This window comes from Carassius carassius, chromosome 43 (assembly GCF_963082965.1).
Source record: "Carassius carassius chromosome 43, fCarCar2.1, whole genome shotgun sequence".
Classification (NCBI taxonomy): Eukaryota; Metazoa; Chordata; class Actinopteri; order Cypriniformes; family Cyprinidae; genus Carassius; species Carassius carassius.
This window is the reverse complement of record NC_081797.1, coordinates 7,425,153-7,450,855: the sequence shown is the minus strand read 5'-3', so window position 1 is coordinate 7,450,855 and position 25,703 is coordinate 7,425,153. Positions and strand designations below refer to the sequence as shown.

Here is a 25,703-nt window from a genome sequence, read left to right as displayed (position 1 = left end):
CTACTCCTTTTGAACACGAGAACTTCTAATTTGAATCAAGGTTTATGTTGCTTTATAATAGCTATAGAACAATCCCACTAGATGGAGCTAAAAGCATTGCATTTAAAACATTCTCGAGTTACAGTTGTTACATTCACACACATAAAATAAAAATACATGGAAAAGAGTAGAACTACAGATTGCACTAACCAGTTGCCTTATGAACAAACAACGGTGTGCTAATTCAATAATAAGAATAAAGTACGGTCTTTTTCATTCCTAAAAAAGGAAAATGGCCATTATTCAAATGCAATTACATATTTGCCAAAATACTGCCAATTGGGGTGATGATCCGTCTTTGTAGCAATTTTAAAAAGCGTATATGTGCACAAAAGTTATAATACTTCCCTGGTAATTGTTGTGATTCGCTGTCGTCGCCTTCAGCGATGCTCCTCCCACTATTCCGCCATTGGTTGTTTTGTAGTGTAAACAGCGCAGACTTGCAGGTTGGAACGTTCCTAATGGCTACAATTTATATTTGCATAAATTCTCATTGCGTGATTGGTCAACGGCACGCCAATCAACCCATTCCTCTGCTTTTGTATATCACCTCAAGAGACTCCACGGTGTTTCATCAGTGAGGACTGGAATGTGAACAAAGTAACACAACACAGCCAACCAGACGAGAGGTGAACAAAACTATGACTCCTTCCCTAATTCCGAAACTGCCCAACGTCAGGATTTCTCACTAGCGCCTAGAACACTGTAAGTATGCCATGTCTTTCTAAAAATAGTCTTCTATTAGAGCAAAAAAGAAAAAGAGCTTCAGATGAATAACACTCTAAACCAACATCTGCACTGTTCTTCCTGTTTTGGGCAGAGCTGGAAAAGCCAATACACTCAGTCAGGATTAGATGTGAGCTGGATAGGGATTGGTTACGACCTCTCGTTTCTTTCGATGGGTGTAAATCGGAAGATAATGATCGCTTACAGGGACAGCAGCGTGTTAACCTTTTTCTAATCGCCAGAAGTTTGTCAGGCTTTCTTCTGCATGTCAATACACTGAGTTACGAGTCTCCGCTAACAGTATTAGCTCCTCATTCACAGTGTCGTTAATGAGCGGTCGCCATAAACATAAGCGCAGCTGAATCTGTCATTTTTTAGATGCTACTGTGGTGACTTTTTATCTTAAAATTAAATTTTACCTCAGTGTAAGTTCTCAATTTAAGCAGGTGTCTCTTTACATTTTTTTAGCGTAATAGGGAGCTGGCTAACTGTAGCTTTAGTTGGTGCGCATTTCTGAAGTCCCATGGCGCAGAAAATAGTCGCCGTTTACTACGAACTGGCCAATCTCATTGCTTAGATGTTTTTTTGTATTATTATTATTATTATTATTATTACATATTGGCCACACTTGTTAACGTTAGTGTATTGAGGTGAGGGGTTAACGACGGACAGAATATTGTGTTATGTGTTGCTTTTTTCCCCACCAAACTCCGAACCACAGAACACCTGCTCCTAGAGAAGATTTGTAATAATAAAATGTGTTTATACGATATAAACGTCAAGACATTGCGCCTGAATGTCTCATCTTTGGCCTCCGGGTTCATGTAGAATTTTAAGTTCATTCCAGTTATTTCTGCATTGGTCACAGTTCAAATAAACAAACGCCTCTCTAACCGCGTATTGGCTGCCGCTTACTTTTGCAAAGGTTTCATGACCCTAACATTACAATTATATTTGCCTTAATTATTCACCTGGTACGTAAGACTACCAATGGTTCTTCATTTTGTTCCTGTAACATTTTGGATGTTTGATTCAACTCGTCAGCTCATTTATAGAGGCTCCATGTCCTGAGTGTCAAATAAGGGAGATGTCCCGATGTACAGTTCTGGGCGTCATTGCAGGGTTGAAAAAATGCTGCTTTATGTTGTAATAATAAATAAGGAACTAAACGTAGGAAGGCTTAGCATGCTTTCCGTAAATTGTCTGTCTTCTTAATTTCAGCCAAATTATGGCCAGTTCGGCCACACTACTATAACTTTCTGTAACAATGGCAGCGAGTACGGTCTGTAGTGAAGTGTTAAAAGGGTATTTTAGATGAATATAGCATTTCCTGAAAAAAGAGGGATCAATGCAAAGTTGTCCATTTGGGGTACTGCCTCACTGACAAGTTGTTGTACCCCTAAAGGTACAATTTATTATTTATTTTTTCAAGCTAAAAGACATTCATTACAGTGCCCCACATAGCAGCTCACTGATAATGGACTGTGTATTACAACATTTCGTAAAGCAGTGGTGCGTGAAATCGAGCTTGCACAGCGAGAAATGTCTGCATCCACATACTTGTGTAAAATATGTTTTAGCCTGAGTGCTGATCGAAGTAGTTAGTCCTGATGAAGGACTTCATGCTGACCAGTGATTCATTGAGCTTGTTCAAATCGCCGAGTTTTCCAGCTTTTGACTTTCCGCAAAAACACAAAAGCACCTCCCACCTTCCATTGCAGTAGCCTAACTGAAATACAGCACTGGAATACCAACATCTTTTGTGAAAAGAACCTGGAAAGGCTATTTAGTCAGTGGAGTCTAGATGTTTACCAAGGAAGAACATTCAAAGAAATAAGACCTTTGTTACTCAGCCTCTCAGTGGCGTTGCAATTAAAAGGTGTCATTCATGCTGGTGAGAATATCCGCTTGGATAGGTAGTTAGTTTGTTCGCATTGAATGATTCAGCAACTTTGGCATGGCTCATGCTGTTGTTGAGTGATGGTTACCATGGATGATGGGATGAACCATGCAGGAACTCCAAGGCAGTTTCATCAAGCTGTGAGCTTTCAGCTCTCTCCTTTTCATTCAGCCACAGACCTGTATAAATCCACAGTTGTTGTAATTGTAAATTTAAGGAATTGTCACAAAGCTGTATCTTGCAAGAAATGACTGGAGACCCTTAAGTTTTCTTCTTATACTGTATGTGTACTTTGCATTGTTTTTGTTCCCTGGCCCCAATAAGGATTCTGTCAGCCTGGTCTGTTGAGGGGACGCTTTTTGGACCAATGCAGACCCCCCCTCAGTTCCTCACTGTCAGTGCCTGTGCGTGGGTCAGCAGTTTTTGCCGCTGTAAGTGGTTTTAGACACCTGCTTTCTCCCTTTTCTCTTATACACCCATCAGCAGCCCTGCATCCAACCCCTCCAATACCAGTCTCCCAGCTGCCCTTATGCCCCTGCATAGCTTTCTGCACGGATAGCTTGACCTTGCATCCTTTGTGGTCAAACTCTTGCATCATGATTTCACGTCATCCCGAGAGTGTGATCCATAAAGACCCCGCCAATATTTGTGCATGCTTGCACCCCTCTCTTGCACAACCTGAAATGGTTTCAGTTAAAGGATCAAGTTAACATGCAAGCACATAAACTCACACAATGAGCCACTTGTAACATTTAACTTTTGCTCATGAAACCTTAGTTTTTGTCTTTGTTGTAGGGCTGCATGAAACAAAAAAAATAGTTATGCAGTAACTCAATTATTTCCCTTCAGTCTTGTGATCGTTATTCATTTTGATTAATATAATTTACATTGAAATGATTTTTGTATGGTAACTGCATACCATTTTCTTTGCTTTTCCAATTGCGTTTTTGCACTGTAAATCAAGTGCCTAAATTTTCATGTTCTCATTTGCACTCGAAAAATGTGAAAAACCTTTTTTTCATGCTGTTGATTGCATTATAACAGAAAACTTGTAATCAACAAACCTGCCTAATTTACACAGTCCGCACTTTGTTGATTATAATTGGAGCTTTCTAGTTTTGCTGCATTAGTCGTCGTCTCCCCAGTTATGCATTGAATGATTATGTCAGTGATTTGTAACAACGCTTACTTTTAAAAACCACAAGTAAATTTACTGATATAAGAGAGAAAGTACAAGTTTAATTTAAAATTAATTTATGAAGACATAGTTGTATTACTTGGAAAAACTGTGCTGTACACAAGATCGATAGAATCAGAATATGAATAATTAGGTTCCTCAGTTTATTATAGATGCTCTCTTTTTAATTCCTGCATTTTTATTAATCAGAAATGTCTCATTTAATTTAATAAAACTACTATTGATTAGTGTAGATGGGATACTCTTATGTTTGTTTTCTTTAGGTGTTAATTTTAATGATCTGATTGGATTTATTGCATAGTTTTCTCAAGGTTTTGCCAAAAACAAAGGATCAGTGACTAATGAATCTAAACTTGATCACAATCTGTCAACCTAAAATGTGAGAATTAGACTTGATTAATTGTGCTCTTTGTGTTGGCTTTAAAGTGTAAAGCAGAATTACAGCTCTAAGATCCTCTGAACAAATTACAGCGAACTCACCTGTTGGAAGTAATATTACTGAAGGAGCTCTGAATATCAAGCAAAGTTTTCTTATGAAGAATGTCATTCATCCAATACATTTTCAGTCTCGGGACATTATACACAAGAAAAAAAAAAGCTTAAAATGATTTCTATGGCTGATTTCTCAGCCATTTCAACCCAAACACTACAACATTTAAGTAAATGCTAATCCTCAAAAAGTCCAAGACCAACAGTTGTGTTGTCTGCAGCTGAAAAAAAAGTGGCACTAGTTGGCTCTAAATTTTGTTGACACAGCACTGTACATAACTACTTTCTCAGTGGTGATTTTATTGCAGAGCATAAACATGCACAGCAATACTGAAAATACCTTTATAGAGCACTTGCTAACCTCCTTTGTTGTGCTTTTGTATTTTCCTAGTTCGGGGTATTGGAACCAGTGAAAATTTGGACGTGCTGGAAAAGATGTCAGTCAGCGTTCATGAAAACCGCAAGTCCAGGACGAGCACAGGCTCTATGAATATTTCGCTCTTCCACAAGCCATCTCATCCAGACAGTGTGCTCACCCACCTCAATACCCTGCGCAAACAGTGCATGTTCACAGATGTGACACTATGGGCAGGCGACCGCTCCTTTCCCTGTCACAGAGCTGTGCTTGCTGCTTGCAGTCGCTACTTTGAAGCCATGTTTAGCGGTGGCCTTCGTGAAAGCCTTGACAGTGAGGTTAACTTTCGAGACAGTGTTCACCCAGAAGTTCTGGAGCTGCTGTTGGATTTTGCTTACTCCTCACGTGTCATCATCAATGAGGAGAACGCAGAGTCACTTCTCGAGGCTGGAGATATGCTGCAGTTTCATGACATCCGTGATGCAGCAGCAGAATTTTTAGAGAAGAATTTGTATGCTTCTAACTGCTTAGGGATGATGCTGCTTTCCGACGCCCATCAGTGCAAGCGCCTTTATGAACTGTCGTGGAGGATGTGCCTCATCCACTTTGAGACTCTTCGAGACACTGAAGACTTCTGTGGGCTCTCGAAAGACAAGCTTTTGGATCTCATTCTTAGTGATGAGCTGGAGGTTGAAGATGAACAAATTGTGTTCAATGCAGTCATGCGCTGGGTTAGGTATGACCTAGACAGCCGCAGAGACTACCTTCCTGAACTGCTGCGAGGTCTACGCCTTGCACTGCTACCCTCAGAATGCCTCATTGAGGCTGTAGCATGTGAGGAACTTGTGATGTCAGATAAAAGGAGCCGACAGATTGTTGATGAGGCCATGCAGTGCAAGAAAAAGATTCTGCAGAATGACGGCGTTGTCACCAGCCCATGCGCTAGGCCTCGCAAGGCTGGGCACACACTGCTCATTCTTGGGGGTCAGACATTTATGTGTGATAAGATCTACCAAGTGGATCATAAAGCAAAAGAGATCATCCCTAAATCAGATCTTCCCAGTCCCAGGAAGGAGTTCAGTGCATGTGCCATTGGCTGCAAAGTTTATGTGACAGGAGGAAGGGGGTCGGAAAATGGGGTGTCGAAGGATGTTTGGATATATGACACAGTACATGAAGAATGGTCAAAAGGTGCCCCTATGCTAATTGCACGTTTTGGACATGGCTCAGCTGAACTTGAAAACTGCCTTTATGTTGTTGGGGGTCACACTGCTATAGCAGGTGTCTTCCCAGCCTCCCCATCAGTATCTCTCAAACAGGTTGAGCGGTATGACCCCCTAACCAACAAATGGACAATGATGGCACCACTCAGGGATGGTGTCAGCAATGCAGCAGTGGTCAGCGCCAAGCTAAAACTCTTTGTGTTTGGTGGAACAACCATACACAGGGACAAGGCTTCAAAGGTCCAATGCTATGACCCTGTTGAGAACCGTTGGACTATAGCTGCTGAATGCCCGCAACCCTGGAGATACACCGCCGCTGCTGTCCTTGGCAGTCAGATATTCATAATGGGTGGTGATACAGAGTTCACCGCAGCATCCGCTTACCGATTTGATTGTGAGTCCAATCAATGGACGCGTGTTGGTGACATGACTTCTAAAAGAATGAGCTGCCATGCTGTGGCCTCTGGTAATAAACTCTATGTGGTCGGCGGATACTTTGGTACACAGCGGTGTAAAACCCTGGATTGCTATGATCCAACATCAGATAGCTGGAACAGTATCACTACCGTGCCTTACTCACTGATTCCAACTGCATTTGTTAGTACCTGGAAACATCTTCCTGCCTAGATGCCTCCATTTGAAGTGATTTGGGTAAGTTTTTGGCATTTCTCTCATTTTTTATGTACTCCAGTGAGTTTAAAGAATGTAATTTATTATTCTTTCTGAAGGTCTAAGTATCTGTATTACCTTATCTGATCGATACACTCACACACAACCAAATCGTTTGTATTGTAGGTGCTTCCTTTGAAAACTGCTTAAATCATAATTCCAAGCAGAGGAGCAACTGAATTCAGCAGGCTGTCGACATTTGACACATAAACAGTGATTTCTGTCAAGATAGCTGCATGCCAAAATGCTAAACTCGGCTTGGCAGCCTTTTTTGAAAAGCAGCTGAGTGCTCCCATCTTATTGAGGGTTTTGAGAGTGGTTGAGCAAAGAGAAAATTGGCTTGTTAAACCATCTGGATGATGTCTAGCAGTATTATAGAGCAGTGGATGTCATTGAAGGACAACTTCAAGAGGGTTGAAGGTTGAGGCTTAAACGTCTCATGAGTTCCTACTTAGGATCAGAGTGATGTGTCAGCACTACTGAGCCATTGAAATATTGATTTGTAATCTACATTACAAAGCTTTTTCTGTCAATTGGCTATTAGGTAGAGTGAGAGCACAAAGTGGTTTAATCTCTGTAATTACAGACTGCAATGAGGGACTCAGTGTGGAGAGATTTAGGGAGAGGGTGCTTATTGTTGCTGGAACAGATGTCAGTGTTTTTTTTTTCTCATCAAATGGACCATATAAAGCTCTTGAAATTTTGACCACTGAAAGTTTCATCTGAAAATTGTGTTTTATGCTACCTTTTGCTGAATATTGTCAGTGGCAAGAGGACAATGTGTTTCACAATTGGAATGCAATTGGAAATTTGCAGAAGTCCCCATCCCCAGAAGCAATCGGTCACTTTGGATGTAGGTGCATTAGCAAAGACCCATTTCATTAGAGGAACTATTTCTTATGTTTGAAGTCAAAAAAGTTTGTTACTTAAAGAACCTACCACCTTTGTTTTAGAAATGGAAAAAGCATTGCCATCTCTTGTGTATTCTTGAGACGGTACATGTGTTATCAGCCAAATTTCAGTTTTTAAAGTGCCATGATACCCCCCTGGTTTAGAAGCGTTTTTTCAGACATCCAATTTGAAAAGGGGTTCCAAAAAGGAGCGTAGTCTACTGTGATAAAGTGGGTGGGTAATGTTTGGAAAGAAGGAAGTGTTTGCATAAAAAGGGGGGTATCATCAAGCGCATAAAGACAGCTAATTAACACACCAGCAATGCAGTTGCAAACAATAAGACACAGCTGGACAGAAATGGATAGTGATACTGAAAGCAGCAGTTACAGTGGTTCTGAGAGCTGTCTGGAAGTGGAGGATTTCTCCCCACCAGAATCCCCTGAATCACACTGTGAACAGATTGATGATAGTGCAGTTCCAGTGCCTTAAAGGGTTAGTTTACCTGAGAATGAAAATTCGTCTATCTTCTACTCACCCTCAAAGCATCCTAGGTGTATGTGACTTTCTTCTTTCAGAATAATCCAATCGAAGTTATATTAAAAATTGTCCTTGCTCTTCCAAGCCTTTCAATGGGGGTAAGCGGGTGTTTGTTGTCAACAGTTCAGAAGACGTGAAATAAAGTGTGCACATCTGTAATAAAACGTCCCTCACAAGGCTCTGGGGGGTAAATAAAGGCCCCCTGTAGCGAATCCATGCTTTAACTTACAAAAACGCATGGATTTGCTACAGGGGGCCTTTATTCACCCCCCAGAGCCTTGTGAGGGACGTTTTATTACAGATGCGTGCACTTTATATTGTCACACACACCTAGAACATGGACGAATTTTCATTCTCAGGGTGAACTAACCCTTTAATTTTAACCTTTGGACCCTCACATACATGCATGAGAATGTGAAGGCGAACCTGCTGAAGTGCAGTTAGAAGAACACTGCACTGGTAAGTTTTTGTAATTCCAATATCTATAAAAAATAAATGCTTTGTCAAATAGAAAGTTTACCTTGCATGGTAATGCCAGAATAGTTAATCGAATCAAAACACAAGTTTAGCAGTGGATGTATGAATTGGTATAGCATCTTTCTTTAACCCTCTCAAGGCAGGCGTTGCTGATTTGCAACAGTTAAAAACTAAAAACCTTATTACTCCAGATACATATTTTATGTATCTGGATTACTAAAAACTTTACTAAAGGTTACTAAAACTTAATTTGAGCCTGAGAGGGTTAAAACAAGGCGATCGGCAAACACGGATTCCACTAGTCCTGAATGCACAAAGCTCTCCAGTACAAAATGTCTGCTACAAACATATTTTCCATGTGTATAGGTATAACACGAAAAACCAACAACCTGCACTCAAACAGCTCTGGTCGCATCGTAGCGCTCAGAAACGAGTGACATAGAAATGGCCCTCTCCTGCCCCTGCAGCCCATCTATAACACACCTTGATGGCTGGCTTTACGTCACATTTTGTGACGTAACCTTGACTTTGCTTTTCAACCTGGAAGAACTAAATTTGTTTAGAAAGATGAAAAAATAACTAGTTTCCTCTTAATTGATAACATTTATGAGTGCTATTAGTGTTTTCACTGAAATGCAGTCTGGACATATCGGTTCACATCTAAAAATAAAATTGTTCTGGGGTTTCATGAACCTTTAAAGTTGTAGATTTACTATACAAAAATTTAAAATGGAGCCTCTCTAAAAATATCCAAAATAGAATTTTGTTTTTCCAAACAAAGGCTAATTTGAATTAATATTTGGCTAAAATTTCAGTGCCTCATTATACAGAATTTTACTGCTTTAAGTTTTAAATAATCATTTCATTCTCCAAAGAAACAAGGAAACTCCCATTTATAAGCTCCTTGGCATGCTATGTTACCGTCAAACAAAAGCACAAGTATATAAATGTAAACCCATCATTTGCATTGAACTATAAATAATTAATGTTTATTGACTATATGAAATACATTAAACTTTGTTCTAATAACTTTACTTCTATAGGCATCTTAAACTCATCATCATTTCTGCTAACATATCTTATCTGTCAGCACTTATGAAGATTAGGGATAAAACAGACTAACAACATGTGCATAAACTGCATTTCTCAGAAGTCAGCGAGCCTCTTGTCTGCATAAAGTCAGTGTGTAATGAGAAGCGTGCATATCGATTTAAGTTAGACAGCAAAGGTAGTTGCTTAAACCTAATGCTGAGGAATTACAATTGTGTCGATGGCTTTTAAGAATGCGTCATAACAGTCAGCTGAACATATCTCACTTGTGTCGTTTAAATTAGACTGCCTGGGGAGGGACCAGAGTGGTCTCATTGCATCCCCTGGCGATTAGAAAATTATTACTTCTGTGAGTAATCATTAACACTCTTCATCAGCCAGCGACTTCGTTCACACCACAAACGCTTCATTTCACAGTGAAGCAGGTGGCCCAGCAAAAGCTGGGTTTTATAATTAGCCCCAGGGGGCACAAAATCAGAATGTCTGGAGGACGCCCTGGCAGGCCTGCCGAAGGATGTTGGCAGCAGTGGCGTGCTCTAGAAACGGCCACAGGAAGCGCATAAACGTAGTTAACCAGGTTCCAACCAAAGGGTTAAAGCTTAGCTGGTTAGCATGGCCCCGCTAGACTCTGCTGGTAGACGTTGCAAGTACACCATCTGGCTGCAAAGTATTTTTCCATTGACGAGCATTCAAAAATAAATTGTATTCTGGCAAATAGCAATATTTCATATTACAGTAATATTTTTTGGAGAGTACTTAAATTTATATTTAAACTGATATTTTTCTATTTGCTGTCACAGCTTGGGGCTCAAGACCCATTTTTCATGTTTACAATCGACAGTCTCAGTTGAGATGTCATTATGCATCTTGAGTGATTATTTACAGTTCACGTGATTGGCTCAAAAATATTACAGCAGAACTGAACACACATTAGCAAAGGTAGATCTCAATTTCTTCAAGCATTATAATAGTCCTCCTAGACTCTCTTATTTGTCTCTTTACCCTGTTCAGCCTGGCAGCCTTCTCCGCAATAATAAAGTAAATTAAGAAGTGGGTGATAAATGCAAAGGCTGCTGTGTTTTGAACTCTTATTGAGTGAAGATGTGAAGAATTAATAGAGGTGAGCAGCTCTATGGTCTCACACTTAAAATGACTGTTGGTCTCCATGGTGGAATGACGTGTGTCATTATGAGAAACAAAACAGAGAAGAATAAGCTTCATAAATCATTTAAAGGGCTGTACAGGGTTGGGATTCCATTTTCAGCTTATAAATATTTTAAAATCTGCAGCAGCCAGGGAGAAGCAGAGGAGTACCTTAATGTTATCAGAAGCTGTGTATCATTTTAGACAGCCGGATAATTGAATCCCAGAATCTTAATATGACATTATTAGTAATAATCAGAGATCCTTGCTGAAAACCCATCTCGTTTCATGGTAGTAGAGACTTGGAGCTCAATGCCCTTAAAAAAATAAAGGAAAAAGCTTGATGGTAGCGAATATGAAACTTGTATCTCTTTTTTTCCCCAAAAATGGTAATTTTTTCCCCAATTTTAACCACACATTGTCAAACATTTGATAAAACATTTACAGGTGCATCTCAAATTTAGAATGTCGTGGAAAAGTTCATTGTGAAACGCTCAAATTGTGAAACGTGTATTAAATAAATTCAGTGCACACAGACTGAAGTAGTTTAAGTCTTTGGTTCTTTTAATTGTGATGATTCTGGTGCAGTGACTTTGGTTTTCAAAAAAAAACAATGGACCAACACCAGCAGTTGACACTGCACCCAAAATCATCACAGACTGTGGAAACTTAACACTGGACTTCAAGCAACTTGGGCTATGAGCTTCTCCACCCTTCCTCCAGACTCTAGGACCTTGGTTTCCATATGAAATACCTGCTCTCATCTAAAAAGAGGACTTTGGACCACTGAGCAACAGTCCAGTTCTACTTCTCCTTAGACCAGGTAAGACGCCTCTGACATTGTCTGTGGTTCAGAAGTGGTTTAACAAGAGGAATACAACAACTGCAGCCAAATTCCTTGCCACGTCTGTATGCCTTGACCCCAGCCTCAATCCATTCCTTGTGAAATTCACTCAAATTCTTGAATCGATTTTGCTTTACAATCCTCATAAGGCTTTGGTTCTCTCGGTTGGTTGTGCATCTTTTTCTTCCACACTTTTTGCTTCCACTCAACTTTCGGTTAACATGCTTGGATACAGCACTCTGTGAACAACCAGCTTCTTTGGCAATGAATGTTTGTGGCTTACCCTCTTTGTGAAGGGTGTCAATGAGTGTCTTCTGGAATACTGTCAGATCAGCAGTCTTCCCCATGATTGTGTAGCGTAGTGAACCAAACTGAGAGACCATTTTGAAGTCTCAGGAAACCTTTGCAGGTGTTTTGAGTTGATTAGCTGATTGGCATGTCACCATATTCTAATTTGTTGAGATGCGAGTTGTGAATTGGTGGGGTTTTGTTAAATGTGAGCCAAATTAAAGAACCAATTAAAAGAACCAAAACTTAAACTACTTCAGTCCGTGTGCAATGAATTTATTTAATACACAAGTTTCACAATTTGAGTTGAACTTTTCCACAACATTCTAATTTATTGAGAAGCAAGTGGTGTGAAAGTTTTTTTTTGTTTTTTTTTTTTAAATCAAACACATTTTTATATTACACAAAGATAAACCAATTATATACAAAATGCAGTTTTGAAATAATTATCTATAATTATTTCATCTACCAAGGGAAAAAAGCTGTCCATACGTGCCTGGCACTAGAGCATGGATGGATGGTTTAAAGTCATGCCACAGGATCTCAATTGGATTTAATTCCAGACTTTAATTTGGCCACTCAAAAATCTTAATTTTTTTTATTTTATTTTTTTTGGAGCCATTTAGAGGTGGACTTGCTGGCGTGTTTGGGATCATTGTCCTGCTGCATAACCCAAGTGCTCCTGAGCTTGAGGTCATAAACTGAAGGCCTGACATTCCCCTTGAGGATTTTCTGATAGAGTGCACTCAGTGCAGAATTCATGTTGCATCAATTATGGCAAGTCATCCAGGTCCTGAAGCTGCAAAGCAGCCCATCACACTACCACCACCATGTTTGATTGTTGGTATGATGTTCTTTTTATGAAATGCTATGTTGGTTTTACGCCAGATGTAACAGGACACACACTTTCCAAAAAGTTAAACTTTTGTTGCATCAGTCAACAGAATATTTGACCAAACTATTTTTTTTTCAACCCGAGCGGAAGATGCGATTCAGAAGTATATCATGCTTTTGCTGCAATCGTGTCTCCCAGTTTGTGTCATTTGCTTTGCCCATCGTGAATGTGTGACTGTTGGCGTCTTTGCATTGACTTTGTATATAATGTACTCACAGAAATTAAATTAGCCTTTGGTGCATAAGGGCTTCAGCTATACAATGGCTGTACAATTAAAAAGCTGGACACTTAAACATTGCATCCAATTCTCTTTCATTTTATTGGGGGGAGGGGTTTAGTCTGAATGCAAAAAAATGCTTTAGTCTGACTTTTAAAAATATTGGACTGGTATGATTTCAGTTGGACTAAAGAGTCTACATTGTGTATGTACTGTAAGATGTATACTAGGACAGAAAAAATCCACTGTAACATGAACATAATTAGTAAGATTTCAGCCCATTTCCTCTTTGAGTTACTATCCCACCCCCAGCACTTCACCTAAACAAAGACCTTTCTCTGCATAAAACCTTGACTTTGGACTTCTCAAACCACTTCTGTTTGGGAATCTCCTGAAGCCCTGTTTGATGGAGTCAGCTAGCATTTGTGTGTGTAATTTCAGAAATAAATTGCTACCACAGTTTCCTGTTTTCCTTAGAGTGACCACTGCATAAACAATCAGAAATTGCCCAAACAACACCATAGTTGTTTCTAAAGTATGCACTGGTAATGCTTTTTAAAAGTAGCATCAAACCTGATGACTTTCCATGGCTTTAATTACAACCAGAAGCTTCAGGTAAATGCAATATGGAATGTCCAGGCATTGACTTGTAATGACACCCCTTTTGACTTTTTGCTTTAGTGCATGCCATATGTCCTTAATAAAGACTTAGTTACTGCTTTTTCTGCCAACAGGGCAGTTTCATTGGGCAGCATTGTGTTAAACTAATCCAGGTAATTTGCCAGTTGGAACAGTCCTGACCCTTTGCCAAACCCAACCTCCTGTCCCAAACACGTAAAGGAGGGGCCTTTAGAAAAACTAAACCAGCTAATTGTTTTGCTGTTGCAGAGCCCATAAATCGGATTTGGCTATTTTAATCTGAGCTCTCTTTGTGGCATTCATGTCACTAAAGCAGGAAACATGATGTTTTGGCATGTGTCCACAGTTCTTCCAACTGGTGGAAACAGGCCGATACAGGTAGCAAAAGCCCGGATTTCCCATGCGTCTCATCCTCTCTGACCCGCCAAGCATTGACACAGTTGGGTAAAGGCTGGATAAGCTATGCCTGGTCGATGTGCCCGGTTTAAACTAGCTGTGGATTTGCACATTCAAGTGCACACAGTTATGGCAGCAGCTCTCCATTTCCTGAAATGGCACCGCACACTGTAATCAGTCCTTAAATTTATCCTTTAGCATCACCGCTGTAGTAGTGGCATGTCAACTTTAACCCTTCCATCAAGTCTGTTTTTGATAAGCATAAGCCTATAGTGTTAGCAACATGGTTAACAGATCTACACAGAAGTGTGTTATTGAAGTTGACTATGTGCCAGTTCTGAGGAAATATTGAACCATTTAACTGTAAAGGTCTTGTTCAAACATTAGTGTTTTCCTAGCAAACACGTACATTTGCATTTCAGTTGGACTGAAGTAATAATATCTTTTTTTTTAAAGTCACTTTAATGCTTTCATTCAAAAGATATACAATTTTTTTTATCAAGAATTGTTTAGACTTTTAATGTACAATATTTCTCAGTACTTTCTCACTAATCTCAATTATTCCCCTTGAGCTTTTCATCTAAGCCAACACATCATAAGCACATAATTTCTATGACATTCAGTAGACAGTTTTATCCTCTATATGTGAAAAGTATTTTAAAACCAATGTCATCTCTGCGTTCCCTTCAAGAGCATGTGGAAGCTTTTCTGCCAGATCAGAATCTCACACTTAATGAAACGTAAAGCAGATGGATGCATATAAGGTGAAACCCACAGCTGAGGATCTGCTAAATATTTACTTTGTTTTTGGTTTATAAAAAGCAGCAGTCAGTTTTGATGGGTACGTCAATAGAATGATTTCATTGTTGTGGCTTAACACACTTACACCCCTTTAAGGGGGAGTCATTAGCATTAAATTACAATGTGGTGGAGGTGATGAGAATTGAATTAGAGGCAAGCTTCACTGGTGGGATATGAAGCTGATTTAAGCAATTGATTTTAAATCTTCTATAAGCATTGGGATGTTGAGAGGGTGTTAGGGGGAAGGCTCATTTTAAGTGCTTTGAGATTACAAATCCCATCCGCTCTCCACAGACACAACAACAGACAAGGTTTAAAGATGCTTTTAACTGATTCCGTTACTTCGTCCAAGTCAGTTCTGGTTTCATAATCGGTCTCATTTTCTCTGTTTGATTTTAAAACCATTTTTGGTGCATTTAGAACAATCACACATTTGTTCTCATTGCAACACAGCAGCTAATACATTTGGCTGGGTATCGATACAGATTAGATACTGATTCACAAGATTTTTGATTTTATTCCAGTCATTTAGATATATTTCAGTTATAATAGCCTATGTCCATATATAAGACCCAGTTCATTAGGGGTGTGAACTTAAATTGGTCTCACGGTTCAAGAGTAGGGTTTGGTATCGATTGTGTTTTTTATGATACCGGTGCAAAATCAATACTTTCAAAATGGTACTGGTGCCTAAACGGTGCCAGAACCGATACTTAAAAAAAAGAAGAAACTATGGATAACATTAAAGAACATTACAAATATTTAAAATTAATATACAGAGCATTCACATGATCCCTGGATGCTCTCATTTCCCGAGTTGTGCTTCCTTTACTCTAAGGCTAATAAATGTATTTCACGATCTGGGTCATTATTTAATATAAAACAATATTTAATACAAAATCACACAATATTTCTACTGTATCTCTGTCGATCACTCTGATAATAAGTTAAAATGATTGAATTGACTGAGTGCTTTGATCAGTTCTTTGAATAAATGTTTGGGATGCCACATGCACTGCAATACGTTTTATATTAAATATTACATATTTCAAAAGAAAATAGAAACATGATCATTTTATAAAGTATGCGTGTTAAGGACTAGATTTTCACGTGATGAGCAGTGGACATAGCATCATGCTAGCATAGCAAGTATTATAAGCTACTACTAAATATTGTAGAAACAATTTTCTGTAAAGTTGCTTTGTTACGATTTGTATTGTAAAAAGCGCTATACAAATAAACCTGAATTGAATAGCAAAAACTTTAGAGTAGATGGTAAAACCGATTGCTCCCTCGTAACCTTTTGTAAACCGTATTTTTGACAAAGAACTGCACAGATACAGAAATTATAACTATCTATCGATAAACACACCTTGTGTCCTCTGTTTCTGTTTGAGTCTGCTCGCGCTGCTCTGCCGTGGTCTGAGGACTGAAGAGTGTGCTGAAAGACGGGAAGGAGACAAAGTCTGCTGCCATTTTCGTATGAAATTTAAATGGCACTGACTCTGAGGCGATCAGGAATTTGTGTACAGTTTATGGATTTAATCGAAAACCAGAAAAAATATTTAAATCGATCCCTTTAAGTGGCACCGAAATGAGGCACCAAAATCTGCGTGCTTATTTAGTTCTAGTACATACCGGTTACATACAACCCGAATTCCGGAAAAGTTGGGACGTTTTTTAAATTTTAATAAAATGAAAACTAAAAGACTTTCAAATCACATGAGCCAATATTTTATTCACAATAGAACATAGATAACATGGCAAATGTTTAAACTGAGAAAGTTTACAATTTTATGCACAAAATGAGCTCATTTCAATTTTGATTTCTGCTACAGGTCTCAAAATAGTTGGGACGGGGCATGTTTACCATGGTGTAGCATCTCCTTTTCTTTTCAAAACAGTTTGAAGACGTCTGGGCATTGAGGCTATGAGTTGCTGGAGTTTTGCTGTTGGAATTTGGTCCCATTCTTGCCTTATATAGATTTCCAGCTGCCGAAGAGTTCGTGGTCGTCTTTGACGTATTTTTCGTTTAATGATGCGCCAAATGTTCTCTATAGGTGAAAGATCTGGACTGCAGGCAGGCCAGGTTAGCACCCGGACTCTTCTACGACGAAGCCATGCTGTTGTTATAGCTGCAGTATGTGGTTTTGCATTGTCCTGCTGAAATAAACAAGGCCTTCCCTGAAATAGACGTTGTTTGGAGGGAAGCATATGTTGCTCTAAAACCTTTATATAGCTTTCAGCATTCACAGAGCCTTCCAAAACATGCAAGCTGCCCATACCGTATGCACTTATGCACCCCCATACCATCAGAGACGCTGGCTTTTGAACTGAACGCTGATAACATGCTTGAAGGTCTCCCTCCTCTTTAGCCCGGAGGACACGGCGTCCGTGATTTCCAACAAGAATGTCAAATTTGGACTCGTCTGACCATAAAACACTATTCCACTTTGAAATAGTCCATTTTAAATGAGCCTTGGCCCACAGGACACGACGGCGCTTCTGGACCATGTTCACATATGGCTTCCTTTTTGCATGATAGAGCTTTAGTTGGCATCTGCTGATGGCACGGCGGATTGTGTTTACCGACAGTGGTTTCTGAAAGTATTCCTGGGCCCATTTAGTAGTGTCATTGACACAATCATGCCGATGAGTGATGCAGTGTCGTCTGAGAGCCCGAAGACCACGGGCATCCAATAAAGGTCTCCGGCCTTGTCCCTTACGCACAGAGATTTCTCCAGTTTCTCTGAATCTTTTGATGATGTTATGCACTGTAGATGATGAGATTTGCAAAGCCTTTGCAATTTGACGTTGAGGAACATTGTTTTTAAAGTTTTCCACAATTTTTTTACACAGTCTTTCACAGATTGGAGAGCCTCTGCCCATCTTTACTTCTGAGAGACTCTGCTTCTCTAAGACAAAGCTTTTATAGCTAATCATGTTACAGGCCTGATATCAATTAACTTAATTAATCACTAGATGTTCTCCCAGCTGAATCTTTTCAAAACTGCTTGCTTTTTTAGCCATTTGTTGCCCCCGTGCCAACTTTTTTGAGACCTGTAGCAGGCATTAAATTTTAAATGAGCTAATTAAGTGGATAAAAGTGTAAAATTTCTCAGTTTAAACATTTGCTACGTTATCTATGTTCTATTGTGTATAAAATATTGGCTCATGTTATTTGAAATTCCTTTAGTTTTCATTTTATTAATTTAAAAAACGTCCCAACTTTTCCGGAATTCGGGTTGTAGTTGCCGGTGCCCAACACTATTTAAGAGTGCCTCTTTTAGCAGTGACCACAATTCACTCTGCAGACATGCTTGTGCCTGGGATACACAAGTATCGCCACCAGTTCAAAGGGTCCTCAATGAGAGGAAGAGATGGAGCTTTGCAGTGTGCTTCCATTTCCTCTTTAGCAATGACATAGGGATCTTGGGTTCTACTGTACATTCAGTGTCAGCGAAAGACTGTCCCAGAAAACTTACAAGCAGAGATGAGGTCTTTCGTTTGGAAGCAGCAGAGGGGCTGTCCTCCATGGATGTTTCGTCTCTTGGAATTCCTGTTCCTTCAGGTGCTTCATCCACATCGGTCCTTCTAGGTGTAGACTCATTCTGTGTTTGAACGCAATAACTGAAAATACGATTAAACTAGTAGACAGTGAACACAGTCAATACAACAGCTCACATACCGTATTTTTCGGACTATAAGTCGCACCTGAGTATAAGTCCCATCAGTCCAAAAATACGTCATGACGAGGAAAAAAACATAAGTCGCACTGGACTATAAGTCGCATTTATTTAGAACCAAGAGAAAACATTACCGTCTACAGCCGCGAGAGGGTGCTCTACGCTACTCAGTGGTAGACTACAGGAGCAATGAGCAGCATAGAGCGCCCTCTGGCGGCTGTAGACGGTAATGTTTTCTCTTGGTTCATTTCTCTCGGTTCATGTCAAATAAATTTTGATAAATAAGTCGCACCTGACTATAAGTCGCAGGACCAGCCAAACTATGAAAAAAAGTGCGACTTATAGTCCGGAAAATAGGGTATATAAGTATTTTAACTGTGTTTAAAGTTTTAATTAAAAAAAATTATAATAATAAAATATTAATTATTTGAGCTACTATCAATATTATGAGTGTTTAAATTTGTTTTGATTTTATATATTGTACAAGAAACATGATAGAATTACCTCCAAGGATGCAGCCTCCTCTGTCAATGCTCTATATACCTCCAATCTCTCCTCTTCTGTGAGAAAATGCATTCCCTTAAATCGGGGATTCAGGGCAGATTCTGTATGAGATATCCTCTTCTCCGACTCACTGTTGTATCTCTATTCAGGAGATCGGTTCTGATTGCATTTTTGATCTCATGAATTATGTGCGAGTTTCCGATGGACTCTGGCATATTCTGGAGGAGTTTAGAGTGCATTTAGAGGAGCAATGAGAGACACTGTTGGATTGCACTCTTCTGACATCGGTGTTGTTGCATCCTTCATTGGCTTTAATGCCCTCACCGCATCCTCTGGATTTGTCACATCTGTTTCAGTAAGAGTGCACAGATCGGTCTCTTCTTTTCTAACTTCTGGTGACACCAAAGTGGCACAAATTGCAGGTTGTTGTTCCAAGAACCTCTAAAACCATTTCGTATGTGCTATTCCACCTTGTTGCAACATCAGTTATCAGCTTATGATTTCTCAGGCCAAGACATTGTGGTTTCACTTTCAGACAGTGGCTCACTGTGGTGCTGTGATGGAAGAATGTTGATTTTTGTTGATTCTGCCCAAAATCCTAGAGAGGGTGGCCACTTTAAGCACACGCTAGGAGATTCAACGTATGTGCAAAGCATTTTACATGAGGGAATGTTCCGAATTGAGCTGCAGCGGTCATGTTCGACGCATTATCGGTCACAAGTACTACATCATCTTTATCTGTTAGCTGCCACTCCTCCACAACATGAGGCCGTAGCTCTGCCAGATGAGCACCCATGTGAAACTCATAAACGGCTCTTGTTTGCGGCACATGTGACAAAATTTTCCAGTCCTCGCTAATGTAAGTTGCCGTTACTGTCACATACGATTCTCTCGTGACCAAAGTCCAGGAATTACATCATTGGCTCATTGATGCCATAATTTGAGCTTTGGTTTCGTGGAAAAGTTCCGGCATAATATCTTCTGAAAAGTGGCTCCTTGAGGGGACTCCAGTGTCTTCAACAGGTGGCATAATCAAGGGTTTTCCACCACAGAAAAGGGCTGTATATCCTTTTCAATAAAAGCTGACACTGCTCTGTTTATTCACTGCCCTCTATATAAGTTAGGAGGCAACATTGATATCATTTGATCTATTTTAGCCACTTTGAGGTTGACAAGCGTTAACACCTCAGGGTGAGAACGGCTGGCGTGGTTTGTCAAGTTAGTGGTATTACCCCCTGCATATTTTATTTGTGTGTTGCATGATTTACGCACAGCTTGTGTCTTCTCCATGTCGTGCTTACCAGGTTGTTCATAAAAGCCTGAATGTGCCCAGATGTCGGCTTTTAAAGTAGTTGGAGCATTTTTAATTACTCGCACTCGCGTTTTGCCTTCCCTGCCATTGTATGCTACCGCGACAAAGCACATATGCAACAAATTACGTCAGAACAGCATCTGTACGTTATAATAAATTGTGTTACATTGCGAGACTGAACCGATACCAAATCGTCCTCGTTTGTAATGCATCGTAGAAGTGATTCATTTCGACACCCCTACAGTTCATAGAATCATGTAAAGAATAAGTTTACTTTGGTTAGACTTTTGGTTAGTATTTTTATTTATTTAATTTTTTTTAATTTACTAAAAAGAACCACTCAGAGAAATAGGTGAATAAGACCACATTCTTCACACATGAATTGTTTGTGAATCAAACTATGCTTTAGTTTCCATTCCTCAAACTCTTTGCTTGGATTGACTAAGCAGTGAAAGTAGATAGTAAGGTAGAGAGGCACCAGAAATGTGCTATTCTTTCATCCCTGACATTTCTACGAGTCAATTTAATTGGCTTTTACATTTGCATGAAGTTGGAGTGCATTGGCTGGGTTCAAATTACAGCGTTTGGCTTTGAGCTCTGGGAAAATCTGGTTTTATACTGTGCTGTCTGTCATTGCAGGTGCCCTGGTCTTCTAGCCACACTGAATGGATGACAACAGGGCTGGATTGTCATTGGCTGGCGTGAAGCACCTCTGCTGGGTGAGCGTGGTGTGGCTGCGGTCGGTCATGGCCACTCTCGAAAACAAACCATCTATCCACAGCTGAGAGGAGCCACAGAGAAGAGCTGAAAAATCTCCAGAAGAGAGGCCACAAAGGCCTTCTCCCTACAGCACAACGCTAACTCATGCCATGCTTGTTCATTGCCAGAGGCACAAGGACACTATATACTCTTATGCCAATACCTACTCTTTGGAAACTCTTTTGCAATCCATCAAGGTCAAGAACATTCCAGTGAACTATGATAAATGACAACTAAAGCATGATTTCACTTCGTGAAACTTTCTTCTTCACTTTGTTTGGCAGTACAGCATGTTCATTTTGCTTCCAAAACGCCTTACAGACACTGCGTTTAAAACAAAACATCTGAAACATCTACAGAAATGAAGAACATCCCCATGGGAAAGTGCAAGTTTACTCAAGCAGGATGTAAAATGCCTGTGGTACTTCTATTTAAGTATCTGTGAAATGGATTTGAACCTGGAACTTGTATAGATTCTACAGCACAATGTATTACCAAGGACTTCTCGTTTTAAGATTTATTGAAGGTTTAAACATTTGATAAATGCATTTAATTTATGTGTTTGTGACTAAAAGCAGTAAAGGGAAGAAATTGCACATGAGGAGTACATGATGGATGATGAGGGTGTTGATGTTGGTTACCATTTTCCTTTGTAATTGAATGCTGGATCAACTTAATAGGAATTTTCTGGGTTTAATACAAGTTAAGCGCTGTCGACAGCCTTTGTGGCATAATGTTGATGAATTTCAACTAGTTAGTCTTTCTGTTAAAAAAAAAAGAAGCAAAACAAATCTGGGTTCCAGTGAGGTACTTAAAATAGTGCCATTTTGTAAACACCAAAATTCTCGCTGCTTCAGTAGTACAGTCACAAGACATAAATATGCATGTTAACATGATTTTAATGTAAATAACTTTAAATTAATTTAAATTAATTTTGCAAAGCCCTAAAAAAGGTACAGTTAAGCTGCTTTATAGTTTAAATAAGACATTTTAACAACAAAAATTAAATGTGTACAACAAGAAATGTGTCCATATTTGATAAAATACACTCACAAATTTCTGCTTCTACATCCAATCACCTGGTCCCCATGTTAAACACCTTACCCTCAACATCCATTTTTGCCTGTTTTTAAAGAGTTAGCAAATTTTCCCAAAGGACCCATAAGACCTTTGTTCGTCTTCAGAGCACAAATTAAGATATTTTTGATGAAATCCGAGAGCTTTCTGACCCTGCATAGCGACGCAATTGACACATTCAAGGCCCAGAAAAGGTAGTACGGACATCATTAAAATAGTCCATGTGACATCAGTGGTTCAACAGTAGTTTTATGAAGCTACAAGAAAAAAAAAATTAATGACATAATTTAATGATTTTTTCTCTTCCCTTTCACGATATGTGTGCGTGCGGTGCTGGCATTTTGACGTAGAACTACATGTGCTGCAGCTTGTTTTTTGTTTTACTTAAACGAGGCAGTTGCGGGTCAAAAAGCTCTCAAATCTCATCAAAAATGTCTTCATTCGTGTTCCAAAAATCTATAAAGGTCTTACGGGTTTGGAACCACATGAGGGTGAGTACTTAATTACAATTTTCCTTTTTGGGTGATCTAACACATTAAAGAAAAGGAGGGACAAGTCATTTTTCATCCCTAATTTATTGAGCTTAATTAGTATTGAACCCAGAAAATGTATTTCAGAACAACCATTGGGGTTGGTTTTCTTGCTCACTCACAGTCTTAAAGCTCTTGAAAAGGGATATGAATTTGAATTGTGTTTTGGGGGGAGTTTATATTCTGTAGTAAATGACTCCCTGCTAAACATTTCCGTTTGAAGGGGACTTTCTGGGATTATGCAGCAGATCCCACAGGCTTCCTTGTGAACTGAATTCCTGGTGCCTAATACCGGTAGATGTTTGTTGCTCATTCAGTCAGTTGAAGGGTTTGAATAAATGATTTTTTGATGCTTGCAGACTGGTTTCATAAGCACCCTGGAGGTTTTAAAAAAGTGCCTGGATTCCTCTCTGAAAACTCCTCCACAAAACATCCAAGGTTTTTTGACATAACAGGAACAAGCTTTACACTATTAGCCAAATCTTATAATGCTCAAGCTAAATCTGCATGAATTTTTTTGAAATGCCTCTTAAATTAGTAAATTTATCCATTGCATGAGGTTTCCTGCTCTTACACAGATAGAATTTATGTGTTAGATTTGTGGTTGCACTGGGGAATTTTAGTTCATATTGAAATAAGAAATTAAACCCCAACTAAAATAGGAACAATTGAAAGGACATTTGTGGATACTGGATGTTAATCAAAACATTTCTTTTATTAGCAAACACACTTTTTCATTGGATATAAGCACATACATATATATACATTATATATATAGTCTATAAGCTGAAAAGTTTTTTTTTTTTTGATGCAAACCAAAATGGTAATTCTACAATATCTCAATTTTAAAAAAAGTGCAATTTATAATACTGTTGACCCTATAAATGTCATTTGTTCTGATCAAAATGCATCTGAATGAAGAAGAAAGAAAATCAAATATGATTACTGGTAAGCATGTATTGAGCCTCTTTTATAGGACGGCTATGCCAACACACTGAAAAAAAATGTTATGTTGACTTTACTTAATTTTATTATGTCAAGGGGTTGCACAAAATAAATTTTTCTAAATCCAGATATATTTTTTAGGTTGAGTGTACTTTTATTTTATAAATTGGTTGTACTTCTATTTTATAAGTTGATTTTATTAATAAAAATAAAAAAACATGCTGCAATGCATGCTGGGAGCCATGGATGAGTTTTGTACTACAATAGTACCCAGCATGTATTGCAGCATCTTTTTTCGTCACCATTGTTGAGGTTCATATTCTGATTATTCATGTCTTTTTGTGACTAATTGCTGTCATAGAAGAAAGATGTATAAGCACAAGATAATTGAAAAGTCCTTTTTGACTGATTATAAAAGAAACACTGTCTCTTTGAATGTTTTTTATTGTAAACATCCAAACTAATTATAAACCACCTATTTAGTCAGATGTTTGACTCTGAACAACTCCATAATTGATGATTGTCATCAACAAAATGCTGAACAACAAACAATATCTGATAATATTCTCTCTATGATTTTGAGTTATAACAAACATGTCTCATAAACACATGGTTACCACAATCAGAGAAAAATAAACTGAGACAGAAGTCAAGGGTCAGGAGCCCAACTAAAGCAAACACTGATCTCTAACATGGTTACTTCAAATGAAACAATAAATCAACATCTAAACCTTAGTTCTTTCTCAATTAGATCTTCTGTAGATGTCTGACAGAAATAAAGTCAGTCTGGTTATTAATAAGTGGAGCTGGTGATGCTGTTTGTGGGGTTGTTTAATCGGACTGGAAACTCCTTTTGGCGCCTGTGAAAATGTGCATTTGCGCGCATGCGCACAGCATCAACTTAATATTTTCATGCTGAATTTAATTAATTCACATGGCTTGGATTTAAATGCATGTAATTCGTATAAAACCAATTAGTATTTATTAATTAAAATCAAAAACTAAATTTAAAAGGATTAAACTAGCAAAATTGAATCACGCTTAATTTAATTGGGGCCATAATCATTTTTTTCAGTGCAGCAATGCCAGAAGTGCAGGTCTATTGCGCCTTTTTTTAACATCCGCTTTATTCCCTAAAATAGGAAAGGGTACCGAGTCCATGAAATGATGCAGTCATCTGGAGACTGAGGCTGGCATTTCGTAATGATTCCTTGAGGGACCTCTTTGCAAAGTTTTTATCGAGTTCATGTTTACTCTTAAGCCTGTGAGAAGCTATTAGCACATCTGACGGATACATTGGTGCACTGCAGCAAGAGTTTTTACTGGTCAGTTTGGAATGAGATAGAGCAGTGTTAATGTTTCAATTTGGATTTATCAAAAACTGACCACTTACTGTGGCAATACATGAAATGTCCAGCGTCTAAATAATCTTGCCCTCTTAGATAGGAGATCATGACAAGACTCTCTGCAATTTCCTTTCAAGCTTCTAATCTGGTACTGTGGCTGACAGCCCAGTGGATTGTGGGAGGGGGTGAGGAGGCCCCCAAAGACAGACAGACAAGGGCACAGGCGCTAGGAGACGGAGAACCCTGGGTGAATGGAAGGTAAATCCTCTGCCATGCAAGAATTTTGAGCCCAGTCTCTCCTGCAACTCATTTTGCCATTCAGGCCACCTGCTAGCCCTAAGGACTGGGCTCAAATAACAGCCACTGGCTGCTACTTACACACCAAAGAAAAAAAAAACTTCACAGGCTTCAGGAATATTCTATGACAAGAACATTTTAATAAGCCAGTCAGTCCAGGGAAGTCCAGGTTAAAAATTTTTTAATTAAGACACACATATACTGTACATACACACTAAATTGCCAAATGTATTGGGACACCCCCTTGTAATGAACAAGTTTGACTACTTTAGTAATTTCCATGAGTTCAAATCTTAATGTTTAGGGGATTGTGTGCATCTAATTTGATAGCAACAGTTTGGACAGGACCCTTTTCTATTCTAACATGACAATGCCTCTGTGTATAGGGCAAGGTTCAAAAAGAAATCGATTCAGTCAGTGTGGAATTAATTGACCAGTCTGCAGAAAACAAAGTCCTAATCCCAGCTAAG

The 25,703-nt window shown here is 39.0% G+C and overlaps 2 protein-coding genes across 3 annotated transcripts in view; one reads left to right on the top strand and one right to left on the bottom strand.

Annotated features, from left to right (window-relative positions):
• Window positions 1-25,703, bottom strand: part of LOC132125142 (cytosolic carboxypeptidase 4-like) — a 202,984-nt gene that overhangs the window by 157,586 nt on the left and 19,695 nt on the right. The gene's annotated exons all lie outside the window — the stretch shown is intronic.
• On the top strand, window positions 547-6,576 carry LOC132125097 (kelch-like protein 25). Of its 2 annotated transcripts, XM_059536320.1 has the most exons (3): window positions 547-744; window positions 2,990-3,096; window positions 4,744-6,576. In XM_059536320.1, the coding sequence occupies exons 2-3, from the start codon at window positions 3,033-3,035 to the stop codon at window positions 6,555-6,557; spliced, it is 1,878 nt and encodes a 625-aa protein (XP_059392303.1). In that variant the 5' UTR covers window positions 547-744; window positions 2,990-3,032; the 3' UTR covers window positions 6,558-6,576. The 2 variants fall into 2 exon arrangements, with proteins under 2 accessions (XP_059392303.1, XP_059392304.1); XM_059536321.1 differs by lacking the exon at window positions 2,990-3,096 and having other exon boundaries at window positions 548-744.